This window comes from Polypterus senegalus, chromosome 1 (genome assembly GCF_016835505.1).
Source record: "Polypterus senegalus isolate Bchr_013 chromosome 1, ASM1683550v1, whole genome shotgun sequence".
Lineage (NCBI taxonomy): Eukaryota > Metazoa > Chordata > Cladistia > Polypteriformes > Polypteridae > Polypterus > Polypterus senegalus.
Genome location: NC_053154.1, coordinates 147,233,430 through 147,253,009, shown reverse-complemented (window position 1 = coordinate 147,253,009; position 19,580 = coordinate 147,233,430). Strand labels below are relative to the sequence as shown.

General features: G+C 34.4%; 1 protein-coding gene across 1 annotated transcript in view; it reads left to right on the top strand.

Moving 5' to 3' along the window:
• LOC120533294 (monocarboxylate transporter 14-like) overlaps positions 1-19,580 on the top strand; it is a 75,077-nt gene that overhangs the window by 41,746 nt on the left and 13,751 nt on the right. Inside the window, exons 2-4 of the mRNA XM_039760126.1 lie at positions 5,222-5,484; positions 6,445-6,588; positions 7,307-8,326. Of these exons, the coding sequence (XP_039616060.1) occupies positions 5,247-5,484; positions 6,445-6,588; positions 7,307-8,326 (1,402 nt within the window). The 5' untranslated portion in view covers positions 5,222-5,246. The remainder of the gene's footprint in view (positions 1-5,221; positions 5,485-6,444; positions 6,589-7,306; positions 8,327-19,580) is intronic.

Genomic DNA, 19,580 nt, shown 5'->3' with positions numbered 1-19,580 from the left:
TACTTGTATACTTTGTATTACTAATGTTTTCCACTCCACCAACACATTCATCAAATAGCAAACTGTTGGGTGCAGCCATCTTAAATGATGACATGATGTGTCATGTAACCAATAACAGATATAGGAACAGTGTACAATATAGCTATAGTCACACAGTGAAAGACACAAAATGGCAGTGATCAGTGCTAGAATAACCATAAAATGAATAAAAACATAAAGAACCTAATGTGCAAAAATTCCAAAAATAGCACAAGTTAAACAAGAGATGTCCAAAATGTTTGTTTATACCATATTTTAATTGGGTGAACTGACTCGGGTATTTTTCTGTTTAGAAAAAACTGATAAATCATGAGATATAATTTCAACTTCAAATAATAAATTGGAGTATTAAATTGCAGTTCAAACACAATAATAAATATTTTGCAAAAGGAATATAAAAAAAATCACAGTCTTATTGTATTGACCATTCCCTGTATTTTTAATATTTTTAGTTTAAAATTTTATTTAATCAAGTTCTCAAAATACCATATAATGTTAATATATTTACTGTATGTAGTAAATTAAAATATATAAGCTTAGTCAGAATTAAAGCCCCGTGGCAATAAAGGACAAGGTCCACTATTACAAGGTCTAGAATTCTGGACATTATGGATAATTGATATTTATGGACAATATAAGATACAGTATCATTGGGCCTGGCACTACTCTAAATCACACACAACTTTCTCAATTACAGTTTTCAAAAGTAAACTGTTATTTCTTTTCATCCAAAGTAATTCAGACAAAAACCAGAAACTTCTCTGTTTGGTAAAATGTACAATCTTACTATAAGTTCGGTGACAATCATCCATTATTAAATATATACCTAGCCAACTGCTATATGTTCTCATTTAGGCTCTGTTTTGAAGACTTCCATAGTTTACTGAACTACCAGACTGGTGTATTTCACCATGACTAAAATTAGCTTTCACAGGAAAAGGCAGTGAATAAGCTACTTAATTTTTATTGTGAGATATTTTATGGGGTTTACACTTTATCAATGGATTTTTACAAAATTTTGGAACTCTTTGACTGTTTGCATTATATTTTCTCTTTATACAGAGACTTGGACAGGTGTATTTATACCCTGTACCGGTATCTCTTTAAGAACTTACAGAGTCATTTAAACAAGTATATTTTAAAACACTGTGTGCCATATAACAAAATATATTACTCTTGACATCCCTTAAATACATACATCATTGAATTCTTTCTTTTATTCTTACGAGAAAACAAATTGTTGTTTTTGTCCTTATTTTTCTTTCCCTAGCTAAATCATAGCTGCAGTGATTCAAATGCAAAATGCTCCATCAGCATTTGTTAAAAACTTTAGTTTTCATAATGTTGTATGGAATAAATTTTTCTATGAAAGAAGCTGTTTACAGATCTTGCCATGTGAAAATCAAGCTCTTGCAATACTTCAAACATAAGTGTTCATCTTAAAAGCAAATATTTTAATATTATCATATTGGGATTCTACAGTAGTATTACATTATCACATATTTACCGACAGCACTATAACTGAGGCCCATGGTTAAAGGAAATTTCTCAGGTCCAGTTGGTTAACATAGCTAGTATATCAATGTAAGTACCTTGTGTTTCTGTGTCTGTGTCTTTTTTACACAAATAGAAATTTTAGGTTAGGTATTAATTGTGTATTAGGAGACTGCTTCAAATGAAATAATCTTCATTATAATATTCTGCATTAATATTTATGACTGTATTAAATTATGAATAGGACTCAGAAGCCTCAACGTCATTAATAATAAAACTAGCTGGCAGAATATTGGCTTTATATTCAGCCATTTTAATTCATATTGCTGTGGTCCAGATTTTTGGTACACTCATCACAAAAACAAAACACCAGTAATGCCAAGCTTTGAGTATAATGCCACAGTTGTTTAAACATTCAGGTGCATTCATAAACTTGGTTAGCTGGTTTGAAATTTGAAACATTTTTATATTTTCTAGTCACTTCATCAAAGCGTTTGCTGTTTGTTTTTACATGTATTTTTGTAACATGGAGTCATATTCCAAAATAACACTATAAAAATTTCAAAATAGCACTATAAAATGATGTAATTTATACCATTTTACAATGTCATTTGACTGAAATTGCTTCCATAGACATTGTATCCCAACTCAAGTGATGTAAAGATCTATGTACTGTTGTTAGATGTTGAGAGTCTGTAGCTAATTGTAGTTTGAATATCTTATTTATCCACTTTAATTTTAAAGAGGAGGAGAAGTGAACTGCTGTGACTGAGGTTCATGCAAGACACAGCTCAGCTGCAGAGACAAGCGTATGATTGGGAGAAGGCAGACGTGAGACTGTTAGCATATAATGAGACCTACCCCTGCATTCTGGTACAGTAAAAGGCAGTGATAAATAAACAATATCATTTCCACTGTACTGAATAAATAAAAAATATAATTATTAACAAAGTGAATAAATAAAAACACATTTAAGGTCATACCTTCCTAATATGGTAATATTGGTCATGCCACCCTACCCCATCCTGTGTTTTGGTTCAGCAGGCACGATGTTAGGACTACAGGGTTTGTTTGCTGTTTGGCTGCCAGGAGTCTGGACTGAGCCTTTTCTCATTTGCAGTAGTGATGAACAGGCTGACAGAGGAGATTAGACAGGAGTTCCTATGGACTATGATGTTTGCAGATGAAACTGTGATCTGTAATGAGAGTAGGGAGCAGGTTGAGGAGACCCTGGAGAGGTGGAGATGTGATCTAGAGAGGAGAAGATTGAAGGTCTGTAGGAACAGACAGAATACACGTGTGTGAATGAGAGGCAGGTCAGTGGAATGGTGAGGATGCAGGGAGTAGAGTTGGCGAAGGAGACTGAGTTTAAATACTTGGGATTAACAGTACAATGTAACGGCGAGTGTGGAAGAGAGGCGAAGAAGAGAGTGCAAGGTGGGGTGGGTGGAGAAGAGTGTCAGGAGTGATTTGTGACAGATGGGTACCAGCAATTGTGAAAGGGAAGTTCCACAAGACAGTAGCGAGACCAGCTGGAGACAGTGACACTGACAAAATGACAGAAGACAGAGCTAGGGGCAGAATTAAAGATGTTAACATTTGCATTGGGAGTTACGAGGATGGACAGGATTAAAAATGAGTACATTAAAGGGTGAGCTCAGGTTGGACAGCTTGGAGACGGTTTGGACATGTGCAAAGAACAGTTGCTGGATATATTGGGAGAAGAATGCTAGGGATGGAGCTGCCAGGTAAGAGGAAAAGAGGAGGGTTTATGAATGTGGTGAGAGAATACATGCAAGTAGTGTGTGCTACAGAGGAAGATATGGAAACAGATGAGCCGCTGTTGCAACCCCTATCAGGAGCAGCTGAAAGACAAAGAAGAAGAAGAAGAAGGCTGCCAGGAGTGGCTGTCAAACAAATAAAAAAAAAATATAAGCAATATACAAGTTGGAGTAACCTCTCTCTAGGTAAAATTGCAACAGTAAACTAATTCATAATTGGAGTTGCGCAGGATATTTCTCTTATTTAAGCTATGCAAGATCACAAATTCACCAGTGCTTCTCATTGGGAGATTTAGAAATTTAAAAAATATGTATAGCACTCTGTATTCAAGATATCTCAACAAAAATTTTACTGTCCCAAAAAAATTCTTTGAAGAGTAAATATGTCAAATTTAAACAAATTCTGTCCACTGGGAGCCAAGCTGATTCATGCAGGCAGACATGGCTATCTCTGTTAAGTGCTTTTCACATTATGTTCTATTATATATCTTCCAAACTTCCAAAACCCCAGTTCTGACACTGGAAAGGTAAGAATACATGTAGGAAGATACTTTGATAATATTTAGGTATAGATTTTCAATAAATGAACTTTCAGGAACCTGAAAGTAATGTGATAGCTGATGTCAAAAAATAACCACAAATTCTGTTAAATATGAGAAGGATAAAATTACAATCAATAGTATGATTTATTTTTTGGCAAATTTTAAACCTTCAGTTATGACTTAAGGAGTTGGGAAGAATAATAGCTACTGTGCACTAAAAAACACTTGGGACCTTCGGTGGATGACCATAGTGCTAGAACATACTCAGGAGGCAAAAAATATTTAGCTCTTCATTCAACTCCTAAATATTCAAACAATTGTATTTCATATAGCTGTTCATTTTTAATTCATATTGACATGGTTATTACTGTACAATAGTGTTAAATAAAATAAAAGTGTATCTGTTTTTGCTTTGAAAATAAGTGGCTGTTTCCCTGTTGCCTTGTTAAACCAAGTAAATACTGTGTACCAAACATTTCTTCTTAACTGTAAGTGATTTTTTCAAATATTGCACTTAAAATTCCTTACTAGATACCTTTCATCAGGTGACAACATTAGTAACTAAGTAAAATAGAGTTTGTTTTTCATACAAATCAGAAGCATATTATAATAATCATGAATTAAAAATACTATATTTAATAATGTCATCATGGTAATACTGGTAGTATACTTTGTCCTCAGTCGGATTCCTGGCTTAGGTGCATGCTCACGCATTGATGTTTAGAGCTTCCAGTAGGAAATTCACTTTTCCTCTGCAGTCCACAGAAATTTTTTAGGTTGACCAATAAATTTAAACTGACCTGTGTGCATATGTGCCTTTCATGCACTGTTCCATCCAGGTCTAGTTTTAACATTGTTTGCTCTGTGTGGATATAATTACTAAAGCAGATAGATACTGTATGTGAATCTATTTTTATGATTATGCAACTTTACACAACAGGAACAATCATAAAGCACAACATAAAGCATGCAATTTTAAACCAAAGCAACAAGACATAAAAAATGTAAATAAATGAATCTAAGATTAATATATTGTATAATGAAAAAGATGTAAATTTAATAAATGAAATTTGATTATATATCTAATGCAAATTATAATTTTGTCTGTTGTAGCTGTATGTGGCTAGTTTGGCCCTTAGCCTGGTAACTAGGTAGGCTAGGTTGACTGGGGTCCTTATATTGACCCAGTATAAGTGAGAGTGGTATAGTGGCTTTCTATCAAGGATTGCCTTCTGCCTTGCATCTGATGTCAAATTATAACTTGTTACATCCTACAACCATTTATTGGAATAAACAGGTTAGGAATAATGTTATGCATCTGTATGTTAAGTAAAACTTTCTCTTTTATTTTTTCTGTGTATGAAGATTTGACTCATGACAGGTACAAGAAATGGCTATTAATTCAGAGGTAAAATGCAAGCAGGACGATGACTGGAAAACTCACCCAGATATTGATGGAGGATGGGCTTGGATGATTGTCTTTGCCTCTTTTATAATTCACGTGTTAATCATGGGTTCCCAAATGGCTCTTGGGATTTTATATGTTGAGTGGTTGGATGAGTTCAAGGAAAGTCGAGGACTAACTGCATGGATTGGCTCATTGACAATTGGCATCACTTTGATTGTAGGTAGGTTCAGGCAAAGCTATTCATTTTATCTTTTTCAAAATTATGTTTTTAAAAACACACAGTTATTACTTTTATCTGATTATCTTCACAATAAATAAAAGTGCTAATATCCATCCTCAAATAGACTTTTAAAATTAAGGCACTGCTTTATTACACTGAGTTTGGTTCAAACAAGCCAAAGAGATAACATATTAGTTAAGACAATTCAAGACTCATGTTTATTCATTAATATGACTATACTGTACTCAAAACAAATTGTGTTAACACCATTACATGTTTCTTAAGTTTTACAGTATAGTTAAGAATGTTTTCTTGCAAAAATATAATTCTTGATGAAAAGGAATTTACTTTTCCTGCTTTTCTTCTTTACAGCTTATTTCCTGAAATAACAATTCCACTTTTCCTTTAATAATATGTACTTAATTTTTACTAAAGAACAGAATAAAATAATATCAGCTTTCCATGTGTATCTATTCATATTATACATTTAGCTGACATCTTTATCCAAGCCAAATTGCAAGATCTGGATACAATACAATTTACTGTATATTAATTTTTTGCAGTTGCACCAAAGGTGGGTCAAGAAACTTGCTCAGGGTCACACACTGAGTTGGAGGCAGTAATTGAACTAGCAACATAAATGTTTAAAGTTCAATGTCAATAGTTATGGGTGTAATTTATTTTTGTTGTTAATTTTCTGCTGTATTACTGCTTTACTCATTTTAGTATTATTTTGTTAATTTGATGTCAGTCTTTGACAAAGAAGAACTTTTTAAAAGTGTTTGTAAAATATTTTTTAAAGTATGCAGACAGTGTAAAGTTAATTATTCAGTATCACAAAGAACACGTTATATCATAACAAGTTTCAGTATGGCTGTCATAATTAGAAGCATGTCATTACTTATATTGAGACAGCCTGAATTAGCATAACTAGGCTTTTTCTTTTTTTTTTTTTGCTAGGACCTATTATTGGCCTTTTTGTGAACACATGTGGCTGTCGTAAGACAACAATTATTGGAGGCCTTGTGACTGCCTTAGGCTGGACTGTCAGTGCATACGCTACTAATGTTTACTATCTTTTCATATCATTTGGTGTCACAGCTGGTAAGTTTTCATGGAACTGTTACAACTGAGGTATTTCAGGAAAATAATGTGTTTTTTTTCTCTGTAAGATTAAAATAACAATTAATTTATGGCTGGATTAGAGTCCCATTTAGCAATTCATTTACCTATGATTCTTGCAAGTATTTGCTGTGCTGTGCATTCCATAACTACTGTTTGTACTGTTTTCTCCTTACTGCATATCCATGCCCATATAGTATTTCTTGACTAAGTTTTAGTTTTTGTTCTTTTAAGCTTACTTTTTAGTCACTGAATTACTAAATTTCAGTAATTACTGAATTTGTGAGGCAGAAGGACTTACTTTTTAGTCACACCCAAAACACACAGCATTGTTTTTTTTTTATCTTTTGTTTCAGATTTATACAAAAATTCATATAGGTGTATTATTACATTGGTCCACTTAGTGTAGATTAGCAAGAATGTGTGAAATTATGGTTCAGTGCTCATAAATAAACCTAGGTTATTTCCTCTTAGAGCATTTAAAAAAAAAGATTGGAATTATTTGTCAAGTTGACTGCTTAAATAAGTTATGTAGGACTTTCATTCTTTAAGAGTAATACCTTAGAAAATAGATCAGTTTGAAATATGTGAAGATTAACACATCTTTTAAAATCATACAATGGTTTTACTAAGAACCGATTTCAATTTGTTAAATATATTTTTAGCTTTTTATTATTATTTTATTCTTTATCTTTATCAGGTGTAGGGAGTGGAATGGCATATCTGCCTGCTGTTGTGATGGTTGGACAGTATTTTCAGAAAAGACGGGCTCTGGCACAGGGACTAAGTACCACAGGAACAGGATTTGGAACTTTTATTACAACTGTTCTTTTAAAATATCTCTGTATAGAATATGGATGGAGAAGTGCCATGTTGATACATGGTGCAATCAACCTTAACTTATGTGTATGTGGAGCACTTATGAGACCTTCCCCTGCTCTTCCATGTCGCAGGCAACTTGGGAATTGTGAAAAGAATGAGTGTAATGAAAAATTTGAGAAAGATGACATTGGCCAGAGTGAGTTCACAGGTTGCTTTGATACAGATGCCATAGAAGAGGCAGGCGATGATGAAGATGAACAGAGCCCACCTCAGGACCAAATTAGTGAACAGATGAAGCAATTAGACTCTAATGACACGGACAAAATGGAAGTTGTGCTCAGAGAAAAATACCCTGTTAGCATACTGAAGACAATAAGTCACGTGACTAGCAACATGAAACTAGGATTTTGGAAATGGTATTCTGGCTACTTTGGAAACAAATCCCTCTTCTCTAACAGACTGTTTATATCATTTGTTTTCTGGGCACTATTTGCATATTGTAGCTTTGTCATTCCTTTCATTCACTTGCCAGAGATTGTAAAACTATATGGCTTTGATGAAGAAAATGATAAAATTCCCTTAACTTCAGTTATTGCAATAGTTCATATATTTGGAAAGATTTTTTTGGGCATGATAAGTGATCTTCCCATTGTAAGTGCCTGGAATGTTTTTGTCATTGCTAATATGACTATGTGTGTTTGCATTTTTATTTTACCTTTGATGCACACTTTTGCAGGACTTGCTATCGTGTGTGCATTATTGGGATTTTCAAGTGGCTATTTTTCAGTGATGCCTGTTGTGACAGAAGATTTAGTAGGATTAAATAATCTTGCTAATGCTTATGGCATTATTATTTGTGCAAATGGGATATCGGCTTTATTGGGACCACCAGTTGCAGGTAATATACCTTTTTCTTATATTAGCGAGAATTGTGATTGATATTTACTGTATAGGCAGATAAAATATAATCTAAAGTGTTGATTCAATACATTGTAGATGCAATGTTTACACAATTGTGATGGAACTTGGGACCAAAGTTTACACTGGTGTTTTCCATCCATCCATTATCCAACCCACTATATCCTAACTACATGGTCACGGGGGTCTGCCAGAGCCAATCCCAGCCAACACAGGGCACAAGGCAGGAAACAAACCCCGGGGAGGGAGCCAGCCCACCACAGCACTGGTATATTTATAAACAAAAATGGTGTTGTGTGCATGGCTAGAAATTGAGAGCAGACTTAAGGCTCCCAAGTCATCCTTAATGTATAAAGTATTTTTTCATTCATACAAAACTGAATCTTGGAGGGCAAGTTTTAATGAATTATTATATTAATCAGAGTATTCATCAGAAGCCAAATCATGTCAATAACTCAGTGCTTTGTTTTACAATTATAGACAGTATATCTGTAAATTAAGAGATATAATGCATTGTATGAAGTCTTTTTCTAAGTAACATATATTTTTTGTTCTAATTCCTACTACAAAGGCATCTAATTAATTTCTTTTATTTAGGTTTCATTTTTTTAATATTTTTACTTTTTTTTATTAAAGTTATTAATATTTTTAACTTTACTTGTTAGGCTTTCTTCCTTTGCTTTAATTATTTCAGTTATCAATGAAAAATATGAGTGCAAGTAAGATAGTAGAATGAAAGCATATCATCTTATTCATTGTTTTTAAGTTAGCTGTATGAATTAAACATATTATAAACATTAAAAAAATAACATATCATTATTAAAATCAAGCCAGTTCAGAGCAGCGGAGAACTGGAACCTAGCACAGCACAAATGGACACATGGTCCAGTTTTGCAATCAGAGCCAATTTAGAACCACCTTGCTAGTATGGTGACAATGTGCTAATTGTAAACAGATTGTGACTAGACTCAGGATTTAAAACCAGGAACCTGAATTTGTGAGGCAGAAGGACTAACCACTGTACCAGCATGCTGCCCAAAAATAAAATAGCAAAGTCTAAATAAGTAAGTTCTAGAGAGCTAACTCACAGAGCATATAAAACATACATGCATTTTGCCATATTTCTCAAGAATATAACTCGCACACAGCTCTGTATTTCTAAAATGATACACAGACAGTTAGAAAAATACTGTCAGTTAATTCAGCATAAGGCTGTGAATAGTTTAAATCCATCCCATTAGCTCTGAGCTTATTTCAGTAATCACATCTATACAGGGTGTTAGTTTGTACAGTAACAATAAAGATTAATCCTATCACTCTTTCAAATGTGTTTCAGGCACATTATTCAATGCTTAATGCCTACATTATGCACATTTAATAAATAGATGTTTTTAACAAGAGATGGGCATTGGCACAGCAGTTAAAGCCGCTTCTTTTCAGCTCGAAGATCTGGGTTTGAATCCTAGCATTATCCTTTACTCTGTAAAATGTGTTCATTTTACCCATGTCTGAATAGGTTTTCTTCACAGACTCAAAAGAAATGCTTATTAGTTTGATTGAGAGAGTGTACATGTGTCCATGAGTGTGCCCTGTGATGGAATAGCACCCGAGCCTGGACTGTTTCCTGCCTTGTACCTGACACTGCTGGCATTACCTCAATGCAGCCTAGAACTGGAATACACTGGTTCAGACGATGAATCAGTGTTAAGATGGATGGGAAAATATAATGAAAGAAATCCATGATAATTAGTGTCTAGTAAAGAAATGACAACAATATGTACAATTTATGTGCAATGCTCTTAGTTAAGTTAAAAGGAAGGGAATGAGTGGTAATTGGTGACTTAAATATAAGTACAAAAATGACAACATTATACACAGTTGGTGTACACTGCACATAATTAATGTACTTTCTGCAACAAATGTTCCCAGTACAGTATTTGAATTGCCATTCATTTTTTTTTATTTTAATTATATTAAAGACAATAATGGACTACTTCAAAATGTTACTGCTGTCTTGGTTGTGCCACATTTTGCAAGTAAAACTACAGCTGTTCCCAGAGGTTATTGATATGTCTTACACATGGGTAATTTATTTTTATTTCTCATTGTAGAACTGCTTCAGCTCAGGGACATTTGCAAGTTTGTCAAGGATTGAACTACTTCATTCAGATTCTGTTGTAATATCACATGCTTGTTTAGGAATGGACTTTAACAAGGTTATTCCAGAACTCAAACTTAGAATTTATATTTTTTTCCAATCAGTATAATGTAAATTAAGGTGTTTTTTGAATAATTTTCATTCTGCATCACCCATCTGATCTGCCATTCTCCTGAATAATCCTATGTGGCAGAGCTGAATTCATAATTTCTTCAGTGATGTCAAGTCATCCAGATTGTGATTCTACAAAGAATCCCCAACACCATGACAATAAAACCACTATGCCTGTCCATTATATGATATTCTATGGGGTTCACCGACAAAAGTGCGATAGACAAACCGTGACGGACAAATGAACGCCGACAAACTCGGTAACTGGTTTTTCGACAAATGCGCGCCGACAAAATCGCCACAACAAAATCGCGAGAGAGGCCAAGAGAGTGGGACGCGTACATTACGCATTATGTACACATTATGTGGTAGGTTATAACTGTTATAACTGCTGATGGCATGCCGTGAGGATTGGCATTACGTGTCTTATACAAAGCGGAATTACCAGCAGTCAGGCAGCCAGCCAGCAAGTCTAAATAAGCTCAACTATCAAGACGTCTTGCTGCAATTCTTCCTACATATGCAGGGCTTGATCTTAAGGACTATTTGCGTGCCGTGTCTCATAATATTGACTTCTAAAATAAACATTATTATACACTCACCTAAAGGATTATTAGGAACACCATGCTAATACGGTGTTTGACCCCCTTTTGCCATCAGAACTGCCTTAATTCAACGTGGCATTGATTCAACAAGGTGCTGAAGGCATTCTTTAGAAATGTTGGCCCATATTGATAGGATAGCATCTTGCAGTTGATGGAGATTTGTGGGATGCACATCCAGGGCACGAAGCTCCCGTTCCACCACATCCCAAAGATGCTCTATTGGGTTGAGATCTGGTGACTGTGGGGGCCATTTTAGTACAGAACTCATTGTCATGTTCAAGAAACCAATTTGAAATGATTCCAGCTTTGTGACATGGTGCATTATCCTGCTGGAAGTAGCCATCAGAGGATGGGTACATGGCGGTCATGAAGGGATGGACATGGTCAGAAACAATGCTCAGGTAGCCTGTGGCATTTAAACGATGCCCAATTGGCACTAAGGGGCCTAAAGTGTGCCAAGAAAACATCCCCCACACCATTACACCACCACTACCAAGATGCACAGTGGTAACAAGGCATGATGGATCCATGTTCTCATTCTGTTTACGCCAAATTCTGACTCTACCATTTGAATGTCTCAACAGAAATCGAGACTCATCAGACCAGGCAACATTTTTCCAGTCTTCAACTGTCCAATTTTGGTGAGCTCGTGCAAATTGTAGCCTCTTTTTCTTATTTGTAGTGGAGATGAGTGGTACCTGGTGGGGTCTTCTGCTGTTGTAGCCCATCCGCCTCAAGGTTGTGCGTGTTGTGGCTTCACAAATGCTTTGCTGCATACCCCGATTGCAACGAGTGGTTATTTCAGTCAAAGTTGCTCTTCTATCAGCTTGAATCAGTCGGCCCATTCTCCTCTGACCTCTGGCATCAACAAGGCATTTTCGCCCACAGGACTGCCGCATACTGGATGTTTTTCCCTTTTCACACCATTATTTGTAAACCCTAGAAATGGTTGTGCGTGAAAATCCCAGTAACTGAGCAGATTGTGAAATACTCAGACCGGCCCGTCTGGCACCAACAACCATGCCACGCTCAAAATTGCTTAAATCACCTTTCTTTCCCATTCTGACATTCAGTTTGGAGTTCAGGAGATTGTCTTGACCAGGACTACACCCCTAAATGCATTGAAGCAACTGACATGTGATTGGTTGATTAGGTAATTGCATTAATGAGAAATTGAACAGGTGTTCCTAATAATCCTTTTGGTGAGTGTATATGCTTTAAACTAGTAACTCATGTTTGATGAAACTTTATCGATTTTGTCGGCGCGATTTTGACGCTGCGTTTTAATGGCCGCTATTTTGTCGGCGCTCATATGTCTATCGCGCAAATGTCGGGTCACTATTTTATTTTATGGAGGATTTATGCTGAGGATGATCCAGGTTCATCCAGGGACACAAAGAGTCAGAGCAGTGCTTTTCTGTGCCATAGATAACATTTTATCCAGTGCCTTTTGATGAAGTGATGATCATTCCTGAATAGGCTAACAAATGTCTGAATAACCTGATTTTTAAAAATTTTGTTTTTGTTCTTTCTTTTTTAAACAAAAATGAAAATTTCACTTTTTAAAGGCTGTAATCAATCCATCCATTATCCAACCCGCTATATCCTAACTACAGGGTCACGGGGGTCTGCTGGAGCCAATCCCCAGCCAACACAGGGTGCAAGGCAGGAAACAAACCCCGGGCAAGGTGCCAGCCCACCGCAGGATTGTAATCAATCAAAAATCTAAATAAACTGCTAATACAAATACTGTATAGGATTGCGAGAAGCTAGAGCTCATCCCAGTAGCAACATAACATAAAAGCTAGGAATCATCCTGAACAGGATGCCGGGCCATTGGGGCCAATTTAAAGAAATCAGTTTGCCTAACATGCCCATCTCAGAGATGTGAGACACAATCTACAACACCTGGGAAAAAACAATGTACACCTGAGTAGAACATATAAATAACACACACAAACTGTAAATTGACTGGGACTCAAACCTGGGAGACTGGAGCTGTGGTGCAACAGATTATCAGATTAAAATAATGTGCCACCTTTCAATTAACATACAATAAATAGATTTCTATTTGGAAAAGCTTTATACATCGCTTGGGACATAGTAGGATCTCTCTGCAGCCTAAATAAGCTGATGGAAAATGGTAAAAGTTGATTTTTTTCTATTTGTGGTTTTTGTTACTGCCTTTTGTTACTGCCTTTTGTTATCTTTGTTTAGTAAGAGTTGCTTCACAGACAGTATTTAGCAGAAACACATATTGATGTTACGATACAGAAAAAAATTTAATTTAGTATTACTTCCATCAGTATTCTAGGCCGTAGGACAGCCCTACAATTTCATTTCTACTGATCAAGGCTGACCTAAATCAGTCCTGATTGTTAACCAAAGTATTCCAACAGCTACCAGTAATTGCTCTTTTAACTGGCTTGATTACTTTGCACACTGAACAAGATAAAGAACCCTAAAACGTCGGTGACTTCATTTATCTTACAGTGTCTTCTGTACATTACTGCATCCCATAAAAAATCTGACCAACTTCCCTATGAAATATCTGCAGTAATGGAAGCAGACAAGGGGTGCAATTTTGTTATGACACTGTAAAACCTAACTTGACATATTAACATTATTTCTTACAGGTTTTTCATTGTGTAATTGTCAGTGGTCTTGTTGATTACTAAAATAGAATTGAATTCCACAGTATCAACAAAGAAAATAATATAGTTAATTTAACCCTGAATCTCACTTTATTGCCTCATATTACTACAGTGTAATTTTATGTATGGTTGGTAAGATGACATTGAAAAAACCGACATTTAAGTCTCATTTTATACAACATTATACATAATCTTTTCTGATTCGCATGTCTTTTTTCCAGTTTTGAAGTACTGTATATTTACAATCAGTAAAAACAGTGAAAAAAAACCTAGTGAACCTTATTATTTCAAATATAAAAAAATGTAACCACAAACTTAATTCAGCGAATAATCTTCATTCTTAACTCTTTTAAAAATCTCATCAGCTTCTAAAATGGTTATACATTAAAATATAAATTTCATATTAGATGCTTTGATTATTCAAATTAGGCTAACTTTGCAGTTACAGTACCTTGCTTACTGACAGTAAGACGGGATTTGAAGACCCTTAAATCCCCATGGTCACTTTTATTGCTGTCTTTAACTGTGTCTGGAATTACAGTCTTCTGTCTATAATTTATCAGTCCATTTCTTGTAAAGTATACCTACAAAAATGATCAAAAAATGATTAATTACATTGTTAGATTATACTCTAAACTTTTAACTTGACAACTCACTAATAAATAAATATATGGACACAACTACCTTTTTTCCCTAATTTTAAAAATACACATTGTGAAGCCTTCCCTTATTTAAAACAAATAAAGTGTTATTGTAAATTAATTTTAGTGTTATTCTTTTAAATAATAGGCTGTTTTACAATTCTTATCTTTTGTTTATTTTCTGTCCTTCAAGACAAACTATAACTTTGGAAGCAAAACAAAAGAGAATGAACAAAAATAACACCATTACATTAACATCAAAACTAAAATAGTAAAGTTTATAGGTGGATTTAATTTCAGTAATATATAATATTATGGATTTTAAAAATACTTCATCCTTTCAAAGCAAAGCACTAACTCAGAAGAAAACAATAGGGTCAATTTTTTCCACCTAGATTTATTTTTGGTTTCCTCTTCATAAAATGGGCGTCAAAGAAGTGTTATTTGTAAAAGACCAAAAATATTGTAGTTACAGTCTTAGTTTAGTCTAATCCAAATTAAAAGGTCATTCTCCAAACTATCATCCTTTTTATTTCTTTTGTTAAAATAATTGCAAAATGGATAGCAAAACCCCAACTGAATTATACTTATTCATCTTTATAAACATACTTTGTCAAATACAGGAAGCTGCATGGTTTTATTTCTTTAACTATTGATCAACTCTCCTCTCTAAGGCTTAGCAGAATTATACAGCAGTTGTAAAGTATGTACCACTTGTACATGTTACATGTGTATCTTTAATTTTACATTGTTTAATTTCTTCCATTAGTACTACTATAGATAATGATGCTTGTACAATAATAGACATGAGGAAAGTAATAGATGATTTCTGAAATGCATTAGAATTACCTGATTTCATGTAGTATGTATGTATTCCTCTTGGGCACTCATTTCACAGTGGTGCTAGACAAGATGTGGTAATGATATTACACAATAAGAGCTGTTGGACTGTTTATGCTTTTAGATTTTCACAATATGGTCTAATGATTGTATTGCAATTGGTTTCTATAAGGCAGCTTGAAACTGTCAGAAGTTCTCCAGAGAGTGGTTTGCTCTTTGGCAGTTAATATCTGTATAATTTGCTTATTGCTTTCATGTTTACAGAAGTCAGACACACAAGAAGTCAAATAGTTAGTTTTAGAGATTCATTCCAATTCCTGTATACAGAAGATTGTAAAAATATTAACTCATGTAATTAAGTATTGAAACATGAAGATGTTTTTTCATAATAATATTATGTGATTGTTTGCTAAATAACTTACTACATCCTTTAAAATGTTGTAGTTTGCTGTGACCATATGGTACGACCAAATAATGATGGATATCAAGTACCAAGTGAAGATAGATATTAAATACATTATAACTTTCCATCAAATAGTTAAGTAGTAAACATCATGTTTATTCAAGTCTTATTGGAAAACCAGGGGCATGAATCTCTCTGTCTGTCTAGCCTCTTCAAACGATGAGTCATAAATAAGAATAGGTAATAAGTGAATATAAAAATCCATACACAGTTTCAATGTAACATTGAGCTGGGATTATTAGACATAATACATTGGGTACACAAGAAATGGTGCATGAAACATAATGGACTGTCAAAGGTAATTAAGATGAAGAACAAACAGTAACATGGTGCCCTTTGCTCAGAAGAAAAAACAGGCAGTAGTACTTTTTATAATAAAGCATTTGGCTTAAATAAACAAAAAAAAAAAAACAGCACCATATGGGCTGTAAGACTATCTCGAACACAAGAGATTTTCAAAATCATGTAAGAAATAGAACTGCAGGAGTGGCATGCAAACCTTGCATTGACTTTAAAGATTGGAAATCTGGCACTTTTCCAGTTTACAAATTTAAAATAATGGAATGCAGTAAAAGTAAATGTCTGCAATTTCCTTATTTTTATTTGTTTGATAATTACACTGTCATATACATGGTATTGATCGGTAGGAGGCTTCTATAATAGTGTAAAATCTAGCTTTCCATGGACCCCAGATTAATGCTGTATAAACAACAGATAAGACAGCCACTAAGCTATAATATAGTATAGGACGTCCTCCTTCAGTTTACAACTACATAACCTTATACTATATATTCTGCTTTTTAATCATTTCTGAAAGTGCATTCTTTTAAACACACACATTATCAGACCCCATGTCATATGTAAGTATTCCGAGCATTGTGCTCTAGGTGAAGATGATTTTTGCCAAGACTTTTGGCAGTTTTCTTAAACTGCTTGGAAATTGCTTTTATACTGCCAGTTTCAAGCTGTAACAAAAATTCTTGAAGGTGTTGTGATCAAGACTTTGACTGGGTCACAGAATACATGATAAACACCAGAAAAAAATATCACATGTGCCTTTAATACTTCTGCTTGTGATCTTTTGGCAGGACATGTCTTTGCACAGGGACCCCTATTTTAAATTTATGTTGATTTTAAAGATTACATTATAATTATATAAAAGCCAGTAACACATCAAATTCAAATGAGATCCCATAGTCCTTCTATAAACTATCTAGAGGACAAAGAAATATTTAATATGAATTAATCATAAGTATCCAAAAGTTTAACAGAGTGTCAGTTTGTTTAATTAATGGAGGACAACTTTAATAAAAGCCTGATAGATTTGAAAGAACTTATTAACTTTTTGTTATGAAATGAATATGATTGATTCCAATTTCACGTAAAGAAGAATATCCATTCTGTATTGTGTAATAGCAGATGGATTAGGGTTCTTCCAATTGAGAAAGATAAAGCAGCACACTAGCAATATACTGTATATGATCACAATATATGTTCATTAAAAAGAAATGTATTCTCTGCTATGACAGCATACAGTGTTGTGAGAAGATTAATGATTATTGTTTGTAAGGAACTTCTTGATAGATAAGTAAAGATTTTAGTACATTAAAGTCTTGAGTGTTGAATATTCCCAGAACGTGTTGCTCCGATGAGCAAGGTGCCTAAAGACATCTTTGCCTGGATACATATGAGAAGAATTGAGAAGAAAAATATGCATTGTACAATGGTGCATTGAATTAGACGGTTGTTACCAAGACTTATAACTTAAAGAAAATTTCATTGAAAAATACCTTTCACAGCACTGCTTTAGATTTTCTGGAGATGTCCGTTTTTTTTCTAAGGCGTGGTATAGCTTGTAAATACCACGTGTTTTTATTGCAGGTAGTATATTTTGCACAGTGGATATTGAGGGAAGGTTTGTTTTAGCAAAGTGTCAGAATTCCATGTAGTACAAGAAATACTTTGATGAAAAATTATATTTAGGGTTCAGTTCTTTCAAGGATGAAAATATATTATTAGTATACAAGTCTCAATAGCCTCCAAAGCCAAGCACATTCTGCATGTTAAATATCGTATATGTTAGGGATGGTGGAAATACTGTATATGGGTGCAATTGGAAGTAAAATCTCAAAGGTAAGTTCAGTATTTTTCAAGTCAATGTTATTTTCTCAAAATCTTTTTATATATTAATTTGCCACATGAAATTGTGTTTGAAAGTGAAGCATATTTTATAAATTTATAAAGTAATTTGCATTTTATAATGGAGCTAGCGAGTACTAGGTTTGAATGTTCTAACTTATTTCGTCCACTTATTTCGTGGAATTCATCCATTTTAAAGTAGCAAATGTTTTAATTTAAGAAAATGTGCCGTCCATAATTCTGAGGTATGTTTATGACAACAAAAGTACCCTGGAAATAATACATTTTATCACTAGAGTCTTGATACTATGTTCTTAAAGTGAGCATGTTTCTTTCTCACTTGTCTGGGCATTGTCAGTGCCAGACTTATGACAACCCCAATGGTCCTTACCCCATATTCTCTGAGTTATATTCTTCTAATTATTCTGCCTTTGTTTCTGCACTTATGTTTCTTGAGCAGTTATGTTCTGCCATGGCTTATAACAATGGACAGGTGTACGCTCAAATCTTATGATTTCATTTTTTTTTCTAAACGGTGCCTACTTTTCACCAGTTACATTCTGTTTTGTTATTTTACATAGCTTATGGAGTGAGTTTCATGCTGAAGTGTCAGCTTGGTGATGACAAGCACTCATAAGAGTTTTATTGTACTTAGTACAAATAACAATAAAACCAGGCTAAACTTATAACACTGCATTGTATTATTAGTAAAAGCCTTAGAATTTTGAAAGAGCCAAGCCACCTGCATATCACACTTTCTGTGGTATGTCATGTGGAATCATGAAAAAAAAATGCTCAGAAAAAAAAGGCAGATTGTGCAATAGAGCAGATTGAAACAACACAAAGCAGTTATTAAATACTATAGAGCATGATGTGTCGCTTTTGCTGAGGATATGGAAATTTAAGCAGTGAGGACAATGTTTTTGAGTGCATAAACCCACTTACACTCATTGATTCCAATCAGTATGTAAATACATGGGGGGAATGTGAAAATTCCATGAAGACTCAGGCACTGTGAGGCAGGAATGACAGCTCTGTGATAGCACTCTGCCTATGCTGTACTGCTGTAATCTGTACTAATCTTCCAAAATTTTAACTTGATGAAAACAAAATGTACGTCTTTAACATTTGTTCATATCTTGTCATTTGATTGCATGCTACATGCCTGCTCGGTCTTTCCTTTGCTAGACCATGAAGCACATGCATGCATGTTGATAACAGGTAGCAGCATACAATATCTTTATGAAATAATGAAATAAGCTTCCATATACTGAAAGAGTGTTAATAAAATACAGTAAGTGTGACTTTCTTCAGTTATTATTGTCTAGTTGTCTACAGAACAGAGAAAGTAATTCACATCTGTGTATCAACATTCAGTTTCAAAAACAGCGCTTGGGCATGAATTTCCAAGGTCATTGCCCCCAGCCCTGAGAGGGTTCTGCGGAGGAAGATGAACAGTGACATGAAGCACATAGCCAGTCTTCTTTAAAAATCAGTCATTATTCAAAAATGTATTACTATTCCCATGTTTTCCTAGTTGTCCTGGGTCCTAACTGCGTGGCTTGTATGTTCTCCCAGTGTCTGTGTGGATTTCCTCTGGGTGCTCTGCTTTCCTCCCTCTGT